The sequence below is a fragment of the Ursus americanus genome, chromosome 33, assembly GCF_024610735.1.
Source record: "Ursus americanus isolate L20-20 chromosome 33, mUrsAme1.1.p, whole genome shotgun sequence".
Classification (NCBI taxonomy): Eukaryota; Metazoa; Chordata; class Mammalia; order Carnivora; family Ursidae; genus Ursus; species Ursus americanus.
Window position 1 is genome coordinate 3,960,943 of NC_142159.1, and position 17,640 is coordinate 3,978,582.

The 17,640-nt window shown below is 43.2% G+C and overlaps 1 protein-coding gene across 1 annotated transcript in view; it reads left to right on the plus strand.

The window, feature by feature from the left end:
• The first annotated feature begins 3,259 nt into the window (after nt 1-3,259).
• Nucleotides 3,260-17,640, plus strand: part of CLSPN (claspin) — a 30,486-nt gene continuing 16,105 nt past the window's right edge. The window contains exons 1-9 of the mRNA XM_045782548.2: nt 3,260-3,512; nt 5,986-6,094; nt 6,617-7,065; nt 7,666-7,833; nt 9,172-9,249; nt 9,577-9,649; nt 10,332-10,440; nt 10,623-11,200; nt 16,039-16,230. Coding sequence (XP_045638504.2) covers nt 3,489-3,512; nt 5,986-6,094; nt 6,617-7,065; nt 7,666-7,833; nt 9,172-9,249; nt 9,577-9,649; nt 10,332-10,440; nt 10,623-11,200; nt 16,039-16,230 — 1,780 coding nt within the window. The 5' untranslated portion in view covers nt 3,260-3,488. The remainder of the gene's footprint in view (nt 3,513-5,985; nt 6,095-6,616; nt 7,066-7,665; nt 7,834-9,171; nt 9,250-9,576; nt 9,650-10,331; nt 10,441-10,622; nt 11,201-16,038; nt 16,231-17,640) is intronic.

Consider the following 17,640-nt stretch of genomic DNA (forward strand, 5'->3'; position numbering starts at 1 on the left):
GCTAATCTCTGCAAACTGAACACTGCAGCGATTTCCCTTGCTACCATCAACTTCATAAACAAAGCTTGTTGGATGATTAACCTTGAGAGTCCAGAGACAGAGGAGTCAAGGTGACTCCCAGGTTTCTAAATTGGTGAGTGATGGATTATGGTGCCAACCACCAAAATTGAGAATATAGATTGCTAATTCCAAATACAGACTCACTTTAGATTAGCACAAGTTAATGTATAGAGTAAAAGATTTCCCCTTCCTAACTCACCCAGTCTGCTCATTGCCCAAATCAGAGCTCTCTTTCTTTGTTTTTCTGGTGACTGAATAGGTGTTCTTCAAAGAGAGGAAAATGCTAATTACTTCTGAAAATGCTAATATCTGGAGTATTATCTCATTTATTCACACCCAAAGGGAGTTCAAGAATAGTATAGTTGTCAAGTGACCAAATTTGTTCAGCAAATATTGATTTCCCTACCATGAGCCGGGTATGTTCTAAGCCCTTGTTCTCCAAGTGTAGTCTTCATAGCAGCAGCATTAGAATCATCTGGGAACTTGCTGGAAATGAAAATTCTTGGGCCTTGGGGCGCCTGGGTGGCTCAGTCGATTAAGCATCTGCATCGGGCTTGGGTCATGATCCAGAATCCTGGGATCCAGCCCTGTGTCGGGCTCCCTGCTTCTCCCGCTGTCCCTTCCCCCGCTTGTGCTCTCTTGCTCTCTCTCTTAAATGAATAAAATTTTTTTTAAAAATCTTTAAAAAAAGAGAAAATTCTCGGGCCTCACATCAGACATCCTGAATCACAAACTCTGGGAGTGGGGTTCAACAACCTTTTTATCAGCTCTTCAGTTCATTCTGATGCATACTTATTCTAATGCATAGTTGGAGAAAAACTATTCTACATAGAATATGGTGTTAAAGGAAACAAAGTGCTGTCCTCTTGGAGCAACAATACACAAATTGATAAAAATAAAACTTCAGGCAGAGGTGTTATTGGGGAAACCAGAACAGGGGATGGAGGGAGAATGGAGAAGGGGCTCAGGCAAGGTCTCCCTGAGAAGTAGGAGTTCTGGAGTCAGACTGAGCAGGGTGTGAATATTGGCTCCACCCGTTACTAGATTTTTTTTTTTTTTTTTTAAAGATTTTATTTATTTATTTGACAGAGATAGAGACAGCCAGCGAGAGAAAGAACACAAGCAGGGGGAGCGGGAGAGGAAGAAGCAGGCTCATAGCAGAAGAGCCTGATGTGGGGCTCAATCCCATAACGCCGGGATCACGCCCTGAGCCAAAGGCAGGCGCTTAACCGCTGTGCCACCCAGGCGCCCCTCCACCCGTTACTAGATTTTAAAGGTTTAGTCTCCTGCTAAAATGGAGATAATATATTACTTACCTTATAATTAATTCTGATGACTAAATAAGATGTTTACAAAATTCTTGCAACTTTTTCTGTCACAGGGTAAGCCCCTGATAAATGTTAGCCCTCCAAATATGAAGGAGGAGTGCTACAGGTGTATATTTGGAAATCATCAATGTAGAAATACTGGAGTGGGTGGAAATGTGGCTAGATGGATGGGATAGAAGAGGATGGATAATGGGATCTTGGGGGCAGGGGCAAAAGTGGGTTGAGAAGTGGTGAGGAGGTAAAGAAAAAAAAGATGAGGAAAGATAATTTTATTTGAACCCAGCTAAAGTTGGAAACTTGGAAGAGGAGGCCAGTGGATACGGTAACTATCCTGGTTTGCCTGGAACGGAGAATCTTGGGAGGTGGGACTTTCAGTGCTAAAACTGGGGAAGTTCTGGGAAAATTGGGATGAGTTGGTCACCCCAACTCATGGATAGGATCATGAGAATGAAGTGGGGACAGTAACTACTATGGCCTTTCTTTCTTGGTGCTCTCTGATCTCCTTCTTACAGTAATCTTGTAAAGTACCTTCCAGGAGCTTGACTCAACCAGAAGCCAGAGGTCAAGGGAGCTTGGGTAATGCAGTGGGGAGAAGTCAACTTTGCCTAGACAGAGCAGGATAAGGAATGGCAGAGAATGGACCTGCAGGGGAAAATGATAGTAACCAGCATAATGACAAGGGATTCGAATTGTCTGGTATTAGTCTGACTCCAGACCTTTTATTCTTTTTTCTTGCCTTGTCTAAGGAGTCTAGGAGTGGACAGGTAGGTGTTTTCTGCATTCTCAAATTAACTTTATTTTTTGAAAAATAGTTTATTTATTTATATGAGAGAGAGCACGCACACGCGTGCGTTTGAGAGAGAGAGAGAGGGAAAGAGACAGCACAAGAAAGGGAGAGGAGTAGAGGGAGAAGCAGACTCCTGGCCTAGCAGGGAGCCGGATGCAGGGCTCAATCCCAGGACCCTGGGATCATGACCTGACCTGAAGGCAGACGCTTAACGACTGAGGCACCCAGGCGCCCCTAAAAAAGATTGTATTTATTTATTTGCCAGAGAGAGAGCACGAGAGAGAGAGAGAGAGAGAGAGAGAGAGAGAGAGAGAGAACAAGCAGGGGAAGCGCCAGGCAGAGGGAGAAGCAGGGGGCTCCTGCTGAGCAAGGAGCCAGATGTGGGACTCAATCCCAGGACCCTGGAATCAGGACCTGAGAGGAAGGCAGACGCTTGACCGACCGAGCCACCCAGGCGTCCCTCAAATTAACGTTAAATAAAATTATAAAGGCGGGGCGCCTGGGTGGCACAGCAGTTAAGCGTCTGCCTTCGGCTCAGGGCGTGGTCCCGGCGTTATGGGATCGAGCCCCACATCAGGCTCCTCTGCTGGGAGCCTGCTTCTTCCTCTCCCACTCCCCCTGACTGTGTTCCCTCTCTCTCTCTGGCTGTCTCTATCTCTGTCGAATAAATAAATAAAATCTTAAAAAAAAAATAAAATTATAAAGGCTATCCAAGGATATTCTTTGCTTTGATATATGAGCAGCCCACAAAATTTTTGTTTGTCGATGTTCAGTGGCGTGAATGCTATGTACAAGAAGGAGCAGGCAGGATCTAGCTACTCCAGGGATGGAGGTCCTGGCGAAAATGCCCACAGGTGCCTTCAATTGCCCTGGGATCTTCTCCCAGCTCACTTCCCGCTTGGAGGGTTTACTCCTCAAAATGAGCTGCGGCAAGGGCCAAAGGTCAAAGGCCACCACTCGCCTGGTTACCCCCTTGCAAGGCTAGAGGGCCCCTCCGTCCCGCAGACGCGACACCCCCAGCCTCCCTTAGGTTCTATTGACTGGAGGAGCCGGGACCCGCCAACCCAACCCAGATTATACTTGCGCGATTGGCCGAAGGCGCTTCGTGATTGGTAGGACAGTGTGGGGGGCGTGGCCTCATGTAGAAGGACTCCTTCGGATTGGTGCCAATCGTTAGGGCGGGGCCTCCACTCTGGCTGGGCGCGAAAGCTCGAACCTTGTTGCCTGACTGGAGACCGCGGGAGCAGCTGTACCCCGGCTAAGAGAACCGGAGACCTGCTCCGTTACAGCAAAGCGCCGGGGAAGCCGGAGTCATGACCGGCGAAGTGGTTTCTGAGGTGAGTTCGTGCACAGGCCGCCATGGCGGCTGCAGAGGCCTGGCGCCGAGGGGCGGGTGGGGTAGGGGTCGAGCCCGGCGGAGCGGGTCGCGGAGGCTGGGAGGACTACAGCTCCCGGCGTGCACCGTGGCGGCGCGGCGCGCGGTCGGGCCTGGCGGGATGCCCCTGCGGTCCGGTGGGCTCGAGACGCTGCGGTCCAGTCCCGCGCTGGGCTTCCCGCCCCTCGGTGCGCTCCGCGGCGTCGCTTGTGGCCCCTGCGGCGCGCGCACCCGGCAGCCCATCGGTTCCTCAGCTGGCCCCGCCCGTCCGGCCTCCCCTTTGGCGCGTTTCCTGCAGCCGGGCTCTTCCTTATTCAGCCCCCCCAAAACAGAGGAAGGCCCAGGTCCGCCTGGGTTGCGGGGCGGGGTTCCCCGGAAATGGACGGTGGGAGTCTCTAGGAGTTCGGAATTGAGTTTCTAGGGGGCTTTGAGGTCATCGCACGGAACCCCGAGAAAAGTAGCAGTCTCGGGGCTTCCCGGCTGGTGGCTGGCTGATCGCTGGCGGGATCAGGCATAGAAACATCTGATTCCACACCCGTGTTCTTGCCTGGGGCCGGGACTAGGGTGAGCCTTGGGAGCAAAATTTAAGACGGCTCCCCAGAACTCAGTAATTATAGTATTTGAATTAAGTATTTTTTAAAATAAAAATTAAAGCAAAACCCTGCGTTTGCACTACTCCACCTCACCTCCTCCTAATCCTGGCCCCGGTTCCAACAGAACTTGATCTACAAAAGTAGTTGGCTGACCTCATGAGCCATAGTTTGCCAATTTGATTTTTTTTTTTTTATATTGATGACTGAGGTTTTTGAGACTCGACTCTGTCCTCACCCTGTTCCTGGCCCTGACTGTTGCTGATATTGGTACAATTTGCCTAGAATAAAGTGATTAAGAGCGTTACCATGTATTGAGTTATATGGTTACCTAAACTCAGTTTCTGCGTCCACAGAGAATCTTACTGCTTTGGATTGTTGAGAGAATCATCAGTACATGAATGATGATCCTCAGTACTTGTTATCTTTGGTTATTATTTAAATAATTGTACCAAACATTTAAATCAATTTAATCGTTTTTTGAGAAACCATTGAGGTAGGTAGTGCCCTACTACTTTACAGATGTTAATATTTACCTCCCCCCCTCCCCCCCACCCTTAAGTGGATTCAAAGCCCGAAGAACACCAGGGATGTAGGAGATCTGGCGTCTACGATCAGCCTGGTCACTAACTGGTCAAGTCACCTAACACACCCGTACTAATATTTTTTACTTGGGACTTGTAAAATGGTTTTATTTGGAAATTTTCAAACATATACAAACATAGAAAGGCAGGTATAATGAACCTGTCACCTAACTTCAACAGTTATTAAATCGTGCCAATCTTGTTTCATTTATAGTCCCACCCACTTTCCCCCTCAATGGATTATTTGGAAGCAAATTCCAGACATCATTTCATCCACAAATACTTCATTATGCATCTCTAAGATAAGGGCTTTCCAAAATAGATGACCACAGATATTACCGCCACACCTAAAATATTTAGAATTGTTGCTTAATACTAAATATCTAGTTAGTCTTCATATTTCATTGACTCATATGTATACTTTCAGTTTATTTGAATCAGGATCCAAAGTCTGCGTATTGCAATTGTTGATATGTGTGTGTGTATATGTATCTTAACTCTGTATAGGTCTCCCTCCCTTTTCTTTTTTTCTTGCAGTTTACTATTAAGGAAACGCATACTTTGTTCTATAGAGTTTTTCACATCTGGTTGCATCTCTGTGATGTTATTTAACATGTCATTTGGATACAGTGAGAAGCAGTTCAAACAAAAAACGTGTAATAAATGCTTGATTCTTTTTGTTTAGGTGCCATTACTCAAAATAAAGCGTTGGTTCTATAGTATTCTTCAAAGGTGAACAATGAATTTTTGGTTTCTTTGGTCCAGTAATTCTTTTTCTTTTTAATATTTTATTTTTAAATAATCTCTATACCCATTGTGGGGCTCGAACCCACAACCCTGAGACCAAGAGTCACACGTTCCACTGAACCAAGCCAGCCCGGTGCCCTTTGTCCACTAATTCTTTTTTTTTTTTTTTTTTTAAGATTTTATTTATTTGAGAGAGAGAGAGAGAGATAGCCAGCAAGAGAGGGAACACAAGCAGGGGGAGTGGGAGGGGAAGAAGCAGGCTCCTAGCGGAGGAGCCTGATGTGGGGCTCGATCCCATAATGCTGGGATCACGCCCTGAGCCCAAGGCAGACACTTAACGACCGAGCCACCCAGGCGCCCCTTGTCCACTGATTCTTAATGTCATCCCTTTGTTGAACCATCGTATTGGTGTTTTCCTTACTTCAGCCTTACAATCCTATGATTTGTGTATCTTTATGTACTTAGAGCTTTTTGTCGCCAGTTGGTTAGTGCAAAGTATGTTCTTATTTTCTAGGTTCACCTAGAAGTCAGTGATCCAAAGGTCATTTCACAGGAAGACGCCGATAGTCCTTCAGACAGTGGACAAGGCAGCTGCGAAACCATCGTGCCCTTGAGTGATGGAGGTTTGTAATAGTGATTTTTATTTTAGGCATAGAATGTGGGGGCCTGGGTTGTAAGTGGACTGATTTCATTATTCTCTTGGTTCGTTTAATTATTAATGCCTAACCTTATTGTTTGTCTTATTTATTATAAAAACAAAATAATAGTGCTTGTACCCTTTTGACATTAACCATTTCTATTATGTTATTGAATAAAATATATAAAATGTCTAGAAGCTATCACTGCCTTGTTGAATGCATTCATCCTTTACTAAAAGGATTTTTAACACCTGCCAGAAGAATTAGAACAACTTTACACTTTGTAAATATATATAATTATATTTCTAAGTAAGAGACATTTTTCCAGGGAAAATGTTTTTTAAAATCTATGTTTACATTTGCTTTGCTACAATCAGTTCTTAGTGGTAGTTACATAATTTCACAAGGTGACATAGCACTTGGATAATTGGATATTTTTGAGGAGCAGTGGGACTAGGAGGAGGGCCAAATGACAGTAGACCTCTAAAAAAATTATGTTCCCTCCAGATTCAGATGAAGAGTTATTCGTGAGTAGGAAATTGAAAAGCAGGAAGGTATTACAAGACAGTGATTCTGAGAGAGAGGACACAAATGCCTCTCCAGAGAAAACTCCCTATGACAGTATCGAGGAGGAAAATAAAGAGAATTTGTATGCTGGAAAGAATGGAAAAGTCAGAAGGATTTTCAAAACTCTGGCAGGCAGTGCTGAAAGTGACATCGAGGAGTCTTTGTATCAGGAAAATCTTGAAACCCAGGTGATGCCTTGCATAGACCGGAGTCTCCAATCTGAAAACTCTGTGGACTTCACAGTTGACAGAAAGATTTCTAAAAAACCCAAATGTGATAAAGAAGGAATTGAAGGAAAAGCAAAAATGAAATCAAAGAGAAGACTTGAGAAAGAGGAAAAAAAGATGGAAAAAATCAGGCGGCTAAAAAAGAAGGAAACGAAAAATGAGGTATATTTACAAGAATAAATTTGTTCTTTCTAAGACAGATGAACTTAACATCTTAGAAAAAGTTACTTTTAGCTCTTGAGGTTTCTGCACTTAGCATATAGTTTCGAGTTGGTTGTTTCGCATTGCAAGTAATGAGATACGTAATTTAAAACTTGTTGGTCTCATTCTCCATTTTGGGTAAGCAGGGGACACTTCCAAATAAATAGCTTTCCATTTTCTTTGCAAGCACATGGAGTAATTGCTGCTTCTGGTCTGATGAAAATTAGCTTTCAGAGGAGAATTTTTTAGGCAAGTCTTGTTTGCTAACTAGAGAAACCATCCTCAAGTTTTATAAAGTAGTTGCTTAATAAGTATTTAATTGACTTTTCAAAAAAAAAATATATATATATATAATTTATTAAGTTGGTTTGGGATAGTAAAATCACAGCATGGACCTCAAAGGATGACTATGGGTAGGAACCAGGGAGAATATTCTAGAATGCCATATATTTGTCTACTGATGTAATATGGGCTTTTTATGGCCTGATCCAAATTACCTTATGATGTGAAATATTGGAGTTTGGGTGATTGGATTTTGCTTTTTCTTTATGCATTGTCCAGGAAGATGATGTGAAACAGCCATTTAATGACAGTGGCTGTCTTCTTGTGGATAAAGATCTTTTTGAAACTGGGCTGGAGGAGGAGGAGGAAAATAACTCTGCATTGGAAGACGAAGAGTCATTAGAATCCATAAGGGCAGCTATGAAAAACAAAGTAAAAAAGCACAAGGCAAGTAAAAGATGATTGCAAAAGAGCTGACCCACTGCTTCTAATCTTTGTTTTATTTTCTGACTTACTGTTGGAATCTCTTTTTTTGAACTGAAGAAAAACATGTGGCAATTGATTTAAGTTTTGTGGCTGTCAATTTTGGAATCAGGCAGTACAGGTGATAGACATGCTAACTTGTGTGGAAGCTAGTATTTCTTTTTTTAATTAAGATTTTATTTATTTATTTGACACAGAGAGAGAGAGGTAGCAAGAGATAGTGAGAGGGAGAGAGAGAGAGAGTGTGTGAGCAGGGGGAGAGGGAGAAACAGGCTCCCTGCTGAGCAGAGAGCCCGATGTGGGACCCTTTCACAGGACCCTGAGATGATGATGTGAGCTGAAGGCAGATGCCTGACCGACTGAGCCACCTACATACCCCAGGAATTTGACAGCCCTCATAGGAATGTTAGGGGGAAAAATGAGATACTTTATATTGTATAAGAAGCAGGTAAGTAATGGCGCAGAGATATAAATTTTATAATCCTGTGGCCTCTATGAAATGAACCTAAAATGTTTCTGGAAAGGTATCAAAGAGAAGCAGTAGTCAAACATCATTGTGCTGAGTGTTTGGAAGCACAGTTGTTCTTGTTAAGATTATCTTTAGCTCCCTGGGAGTCATTGTCCCTCCTCAGGGAAAGATATAATAAAGAAGTGTAAGAAATGAGAGCCCAAGCTCCATTTGAGACAGCAAATTTTTTTCTAGGCTTTATTGGGATGCTGTAGGTTTAATAACTTTCTGTTTGATAATTATTGGCTTGTTATTAACAATGATGTGATGTTGAAAAGCAATCTTTTGAGTAGGCAGTATCCTCTTATCTCAGTTCAATTTTTTTTTTTAAGATTTTATTTATTTGACAGAGAGAGAGACAGCCAGCAAGAGAGGGAACACAAGCAGGGGGAGTGGGAGAGGGAGAAGCAGGCTCCCAGCAGAGGAGCCTGATGTGGGGCTCGATCCCAGAATGCTGGGATCACACCCTGAGCCAAAGGCAGATGCCTAATGACTGAGCCACCCAGGCGCCCCTCAGTTCAATTTTTTAAAATAATTTTTTTAAAGATTTATTTATTTCCTTTAGAGAGAGAGAGAGAGAGTGCATGCACGTGTGCTCCAGTGCGGCGGGGGCGGGGGGGGGGTGGTGGCAGAGAGACAGAATCCCAAGCCGACTCCCCGCTCAGCACGGAGCCCAACGCAGGGCTGGATCCCATGACCCATGAGACCAACCAGAGTTGAAATCATGAGCCACCCAGGTGCCCCTTCAGTGTAATTTTTGTCCATATTTTTCAACTTGTTATCTTCTCTTTTAGAAAAAGGAACTGTCTTTGGAGAGTGAGGTCTATCCATTTGAAGAAGAAACTGAGTTATCGAAAGGCACCATAAGGAAGGTGAGATAGAGCTCTGTATAATTGTCATGTTGATTTCTTTCCCCAGGAGATTGTGAATTTCTGAGGGATAAATATTTTATCATGTCTGTCATATTTTCCTGGTACCCAACATATTGCTTTGTACATAGTAGGGACACAAATATGGATTGTGTCGAATTAATTCTATGTGATATGCAAAATAAATGATCTTGAATTTATATTGTACTGAACTTACTAGTGCTTACTTTTCTCTCTCCATCCTCTTTTCTTGGAGAGGGCAAACTCTTGCAGCATGAATATCTTTCTGGATAATAGCATTAATGTAGTCTCACTTTCTGTTTTCTTTAGGAAAGGAAGGCAGCCAGATTAAGTAAGGAAGCATTAAAAAAACTGCATAGTGAAACTCAGCGCCTTATTCGAGGTAATGTAAATCAGTACAGTAACTTTGAGGCAAATCACAGTGTATCTTTGTAAGCTCAACCTGGGTGTTAGAGTTGTTTTTTTTTTTTTTTTAATGTTATTTATTTGAGAGAGAGAGAGAGAGTGCATGCGCGCAAGAGTGGGGAGGGGGGCAGAGGGAGAAACAGACTCCCCACTGGCTAGGGAGCCTGACAGGGGCTTGATCCAGGACCTTGAGATCACAGCCTGAGCCGAAGGTAGACGCTTAACCAACTGAGCCACCCAAGAGCCCCCAGATTTTTTTTTTTTTTTAATTTTAGACTTTATTTCTACATCCAACATGTAGAATCTGTACTTTTCAAAACTTTTTTTTTTTTATTGAGAGGGAGAAAGAGAAGCAGACTGCCTGCTGAGGACCCTGGGATCATGACCCGAGCTAAAGGCAGATGCTTAACCGAGTCATCCAGGGGCCCCAAGAATCTGTATTTTTTAAAAACTTCCTGGATTAGTTTGATTTCACAACTAAGTTTAAAAGCCACAGGTCTTCAGGGAGTTCTTTTGTACTTAGATGCTGTCTTTATTAAAGCCAGGAGTGTTTTCTGTTTCTGGTGATGGCTTTTACCGTACTGTTTAGTCAACTGAATATGAAGTGACATTTCAGAATATACAGTCTATGTATTTGCTTGTTGTGTTCCGTTTTATAGAGTCTGCACTTAATCTTCCATATCATATGCCTGAGAATAAAACCATTCATGATTTCTTCAAACGTAAACCCCGACCCACTTGCCAGGGAAATGCCATGGCGCTACTGAAGTAAGAACTCTCTTTCCTTGTGATTATAATTTTTGTAAATATTCGTTTTTGTAATAAACATCTGGTGTTAAAGGTTCAGACTCCTCACTCCTAAAACCGATTTAACTCATACCATTATGTGCTGAGATGAGAGTTTCACACTTAGGATAATTTTCACCTTCAGCTCATTTTCCCTTCTCTAGGTCATCTAAGTATCAGTCAAGCCATCCCAAAGAAACCGCAGACACCGCAAATACAAGTGAGAAGAATGATGACCACCATAGCAAAGATTCTGAGCAGACAACAGATGCAAGCTATGAAATGGACATTAATGCACTCCCTGCAGCTTCAGTGGAACCCCAGATCCCTGCTGGATCAGATGAGTCTTGCGGTAAGGATTTGATGGGAAGGGAAGAGCAAGAAATTCAGGAGAGACAGAAGCAGAGTGACGATAGACCTTCACCTGAGGACAGCTCCGTGGCACAGCAGGAATCCAGCTTCCTCCGGAACGAGGACAATGAGGAGTATCAGGCCGGAGGGCTTGTGGCACCTGAACCTCATGCTCTGGAGGAAGAAGAAGGCCTGAAGAAAACAGGAGAAGCAGACGAGAAGGTGGAAGAGCCCGGGCAGCAAACTAAATCAGTAATTGTGCCAACTGAAAAAGCGAGGAGGTTCACTCTGGATAGACTTAAGCAACTGGGGGTAGATGTTTCCAGTAAACCTCGGCTGGGTGCTGATGAGGATTCCTTTGTGATACTTGAAGAACCTGAAACCAACAGAGGTAATCCTTTGAATTGTGGGGAGCCTCTAGAATAGTTTATTCTGGCACCTTTCTGTAATTTGCTACCATGGACGATAGGGAACACAGGAGGAACCCATAACCACACGTGGTCTTATTCTGTAGATGTATCAGATATGGGTAGAATTCTATTTAGATAAACGTGGCAGGGCATCAGAGTGTTCTCAACCTTGTTTAAAATGGAAGCCTGTTGATGGGTTGGTATACAAAAGAGGTGCGTCACTGTTGTATTCTGGTAGGACATTCAAAAAAGCATTATTCATTTTTTCACCATTAAAGGGAAACATTTTGGTTCAGGAAATCGTCTGCAAAACTGAATTTCTTTTTTTTCCCGACTCATTTAACAAATATTAAACTATCCACGACGTGCAAGGTTCTGTAGGGCAATCCAAGAGCAGTCTGACATTTATTGTACATTTAAGCTACTTACTCTTATAGGGAGATAAGTATGCAAATAACAGTAATACAAGAGAGAAGGTGGAAAGTGACATCTATAATGAACGTGTGTCACTGATGATCGGAAAAAATTAAATGAAAAGGGAAAAGTAGTCTTTGCTGAAGGAAACATTTAGAATAAAGTGCTGTGGCAGTTTAGAGGAAGGATTAGTTTCTTCCAATAGGCGGTTAGAAGAAGGCCTGAAGAGTAGGTGGATGTAATTACTTGTTCACTGCCTTTCCTTTTATACTTTGAATAGGGATCTTCTGGCTTGTTCCCTGCTCTATCACCAGTGCTTCCACAGTGGATGACATATTATAGGCATTTGCATTGGAGGAGTGAATGAATGAATGATCCTTCAAGACAGAGTTCAAATATTACCATATTAGGTAGACTTCCTGACTAGTAGGTAGAATTGGGTGTTCCCTCCTCTGTATTGAGGCAGTATGGCACGATAATAAGAGCTTAGGCTCTGTAGCAAAACCAGGGTTTTGAATCTGGACTGGCTTTGAATCTGGACTGGGCTACTCCGCTGTTTAACCTTGAGCATGCTGTTTGACCTCTCCCAGCCATCTTTTTTTAAGGAAAAAAAAAAAAGAATATCCAGTTCACAGGGCTGTAGCGAAGATGTGTTGAAATAAGGCTTAGAAATAGATAGCATAGGGGCGCCTGGGTGGCACAGCGGTTAAGCGCCTGCCTTCGGCTCAGGGCGTGATCCTGGTGTTATGGGATCGAGCCCCACATCAGGCTCCTCTGCTGGGAACCTGCTCTCCCTCTCCCACTCCCCCTGCTTGTGTTCCCTCTCTCACTGGCTGTCTCTATCTCTGTCAAATAAATAAATAAAATCTTAAAAAAAAAAAAAAGAAATAGATAGCATAAGAGCACTCAAATAGTGGCTTCTACTTCTATTATTAATGAAATTACTTACATCATAGCCATAACAGCTTATGGTTGGCAGGTGCTCTGTCATCCACAGTCATCTGGTGTATAAATTATGCCCAGTGAGTCTTTGTTGATTGAGGAGGTGGGCTTTTTGGAAGTGGAGAGAAGGGCAGTCTTGGAAGGGACACCTGCATGGTGCATATTGGGAGGATGGACAAGTCAGTTTGACGAGAGCAGGAGGTGGAATGAAAGGGTTGTGTAACAGAACCAGCATAGCTCCATTAGCAAAGAAGCATGGGAGTAAGCCCAGAATGCAGAGGAAAAGTTTCGTGATGTGGACTAGAAGTTACCTAAACAGTCCCAGAGTAAGAAAGGGGGAAGAAACATTTCTTAAATACTTACAATATTAGACACTGTGAGATTTTTTTATTTGGGACTCGAAACTCTCTAAATGGTTTTGGATGATACAGGAAAGGGAAGAAACCTGGGACGCCTGGGTGGCTCAGTCAGTTAAGCATCTGCCTTTGGCTCAGGTCATGATCCCAGCGTCCTGGGATCAAGTCCCGCATTGGTCTCCTCGCTCGGCAGGGAGACTGCTTCTCTCTCTGCCTGTTCTGCCTGCCCCTCCCCCTACTTGTGCTCTGTCTCTCTCTGACAAATAAATAAAATCTTAGAAAGAAAGAAAGAAAGAAAGAAAGAAAGAAAGAAAGAAAGAAAGAGAAGAAACCCTATTTTTGAGTTCCTACTACACCAGACACTGATAGATTCTCTATTATTCTTAATGCTCACAGCCCCAGGTATTATTTTGCAGTGAAGAGATGGAGACTTGGAGAGGTTGGGTCATTTTTCCAACATTGCACTTATATAGGGAACTAGCACACTGCCTGGCACGTCGTAGGCGTTTATTTTTAACTCAAAATATGTTTTCCTTCAGAAATAGTATTTGACGTGAAAGTTGGGTTTCCATGCCAGCCAGTTCCATATGTATGAACTTAGGATCAACTTTATTTATCCATGCAATAAACTTCTATCTAGCATGGTGTCAGATGCTGTGTATACAAAACATAGTCCCTGCTCTCAAGGACATTAAAGTCTAGTAGGAGTGACAGGTAGGCACACAGACCATGACACTCCTGGATGGTAAGGGCTGGGTCTACTCTGAGCCTAGAGGAAAGATACTTCCCTTGGAATACCTCGTGGGGAGTCAGGGAAGCTTCTGAAAGGAACCGATAACGGAGCTGAGTTCTGAAAGCTGAGTAGGAGACACCGAGGCAGAGAAGTGAAGGAGGGCATTCCTGGTGGAGGAAACAGACCTGCAAACAACCCAACAGTGACAAGTGAGAGCACTGGGTGTTCTGGCGAGCCGGAGTGAAGATTGCAAAGGCATTGAGGGTGGGTAACCAGAGGCCAGATCACGCAGGGCTTTTAGGCTATGGGAGGAGCTTGGACTTTCACCTTTTGTTAGTAGAGGACCACTGACAGATTGTTTACAAAGGAAATGACCCAATCAGATAGTCATTTTGGGACAGTTCAGTCTGGTGGCTAGTAGGGCGGACAGGGGAAGGGGTTAAAAGTAAAAGCAGTAGGAACAGTTTCCTTAACTTCACATAGAGTAAGTTTTCCATGAGAAAACGGGGGTAGATCTCAACTTTGGGGTGCCAGCAATGTAGGACTCCTGCTTCCTGCAGTAGTGTAGGGGACAATCTCTGCCCTTAATTCCTCTACTTTCTGGACTAAGAACAATGGGAATGAAAACAGTTTTAGATTCGAGATGCTGGTGGAGACCTGAGCTGGAGCAGAGACTTTTCACTTAGGACATGAGTGGAGCTGGACAAAGACTGATGGAGGAAGAGGAGCCTGAACAGGGACTCTAGGGTGAGGAGGGAGGTGGTTGAGTCATAGTAAAGGGCAAGGAAAGTAGGTGCCCAGGTGCGTTGGAGATGAAGAGCTGGGAGGAGCCTGACTTTCTCCTGAAGAATGAGGGCAGCTCCTCTGCCTCACTATTATTTTAGGTCCCGAGCACATCTTCCTCCACATCCATTTGTTTTATTCTGTTGGTGCCAGTAATGGCCTGCTTCTTTCTGTTACCTTTCTACTTCCCTTTCCCCATTGCTTCCAGCCTTACGGAACTACTATAAAAGCAGGTGCAAACTTACATCTTCTCTCCCTCCACAGTTTTTTTTTAAGATTTTATTTATTTATCTGAGAGTGAGAGAACGAGCATAAGTGGGCAGGGGGAGGGAGAGAGAAAGAGGAAGAAGCAGACCCTCCACCGAGCAGGGATCCTGACGCAGGGCTTGATCCCAGGACCCTGGGATCATGACCCAAGCCAAAGGCAGATGCTTAATGACTGACCCACCCAGGCGCCCCTCTCCCTACACTTTTGTTTGTCACGTAAACATACCATCCTTTGGAGCTTCATTTTTGCTACTAATAATGCTAGGGACTCGGAATGAAAAGGTCTCCTTCCAGTTCTTCTGTTCCCTTCTAGGGAAGGAAAAACCGTATCTAGATGCTAACCCCAGAACTACTAAAATACGATTCAAATGCATTTTAGAAAAGAACCAAACTTGGAGTGTTATGGACATTTTATATGGAAGAGAAGGCACGTGAAAATATCCAGCATCCCTCAACCCCAAAGGAATCGTTTCTCTTTATAAGTGTCAGCTCTCTTAAAACAGCCCACTATGGTATGATATCTTAAACAGAGGCATTAGGTGACGGTGCCAGGTAGCAGCTAGCTGAGGGAGAAAGGAGGAAGAAATTCTGAGCTACTGTAGCAATGGGGAAGTGGGGAGAGGCCCTTTTACCGTTGGACCACGGAACTTACTGCTCTCAGTATATATATTCCCCTTTGTATACAAGCTGGGTGTGTGGTATAGAGGCCACCTGTAAGTAGGATAACAGTTTCACCCACAGACTTTTCCAGTCCTTCTGCTGAGTTACATCACTGACTGGATGGTATCATTTTATTTCCTTTTTTTAAATGGACCTTGCCCATTTAAGATTGCTAATTAATAGTGAAATGTTCAAAATAGGGAAATTTTTAAAAAGAGGCTGGAATCAATGAAAAATTAAGCCATTGAATGACTGATAATTATGGTGTTGGTTCTACCAGTTTAATACATTTTTTTAAGAATTGCATACATTTATCTGAAACTAGTAATACATTATATGGTAATTTGAATTTAAATTTTTAAAAAATGAGAAAAAAAGAATTTTATACATTTAGAAACTTCAATTATAAATTTCTACCCTAAAATGATTTTTGAAGTATATTGAGGAAGAACAGTTGCAACGTTTCATTAGTTTGGGTTAAGTTATGTGAATATGAATTTGACATAGGTATTAGTAGCAAAGGAGTTTTTGGTGTCTTTGGGTGTTTTTTTTCCCCCTGCAACATTGTTGAGCTTAAAACCCTAGCTTATGATTCTTAACTGGAATCTTAAAGGAAAGAGTTTAAGCATGGCAAACTGACATACTGGTTGGCGTTTGGATCTAGAACTGGAAGCCTTGAAACAGCGTTTCTGGAAGCATGCTAACCCAGCGGTCAAGCCCAGGGCTGGTCAGAAGGTGAATGTGAACATCATAGTGAAAGGCTTGGACACCGACGGAAGGGAGGAGCTGAAGGCAGATGTGGTGCCTGTGACTTTGGCAGCCGAGAAGCTGGATGCAACAAGCCGCACAAAGCCAGGTATTTGAATTCATGTTTTTGTTTGTTTGATTGCTTTATGCCTTGTGCTCTGGCAGCTCTTTATGGCTGCTGAAGACCCTGTAGTGAAAAGTTCTAGAATCTCTTTCCTTGGACACTTTGGAGATTGGATAGCAGTACCTGTGGCATGATTCACAGGTAGCGTTGCTTAGATGTGTGGGGTGGGTAAGATGACTTTATTTCCAATTGTCTTTGCCTTATTATAAAAGAAAAAACAATAAATAGAGGTGCCTGGCTGGCGTAGGCGGAAGAGCCTGCATGCAACCCTTGATCTTGGGGTTGTGAGTCTGAGTCCCCCCTGGGGCGTAGAGATTACTTAAATAAATAAAAAGCTTTAAAAACAAATACATTAATTAAAAAATAAAAAACTATAAATATCCATTGTAGAAAACACAAAGAATAAAGAAAAAGGTTCTACGATCCTCTCTCAAAGATGCATAAAACTATATTGTGTATCCTTCTTTTTTTTTAAAGATTTTATTTATTTGTTTATTTTAGAGAAAGCACGGGCCTGAGTGGGGGGAGGGGCAGAGAGAAAGAGAGGGAGAGAGAGAATCTCAAGCAGACATCCTGGTGAGCACAGAGCCCCACGGGGGGCTTGATCTCACGACCCTGACATTATGACCTGAGTCAAAATCAAGAGTGCATCGCTTAACTGTCTGAGCCGCCCAGGTGTCCCTGTTGTGTATCCTTTTAATCTCTCTTTGCATGTATGTATGTGTATGTGTTTAGAAACAAACAATAATGTGATCATACTATGCATTCTGATTTCTACTCTGCTTTTTTTTTTTTTAAGATTTTATTTATTTATTTCAGAGACAGCGAGAGAGGGAACACAAGCAGGGGGAGTGGGAGAGGGAGAAGCAGGCTTCCCGCTGAGCAGGGAGCCCAATGCGGGGCTCGATCCCAGGACTCTGGGATCACAAACTGAGCTGAAGGCAGACGCTTAACGACTGAGCCACCCAGGCGCCCCTACTCTGCTTTTTTGTTTTAACAAGTCTGCTGTCCCCACTTCCACTTTAAAAAGTACAATTAATATATCACATTGAAAAAAATTAAGACACTGAGGAAAATGTATGAAATGGAAAATTAGCTTCCTAAAGGCAGCTCTTGACAATTTCTTGTGTGTGTTAGAGAGAAAATTCATATTCACACACCAGTGTGTGTGTGTGTGTGTGTGTGTGTACCCGCCCAAGAAAGAAAGAGAGGCATTTGATACTTACTGTCTGCCAGGCACTGCTCTAGGTGCTTTACCGTAAATAACATCAGTATCCTTATTTTATATATGAGGAAAATGATACACAAAGTATTTAAACAACCTGCTCAAGTTTACACAGCCCGTGAGTAGTAGAACCAGCAGCCTAATCTCCAGACCTCTTAACTTCAGAGCTC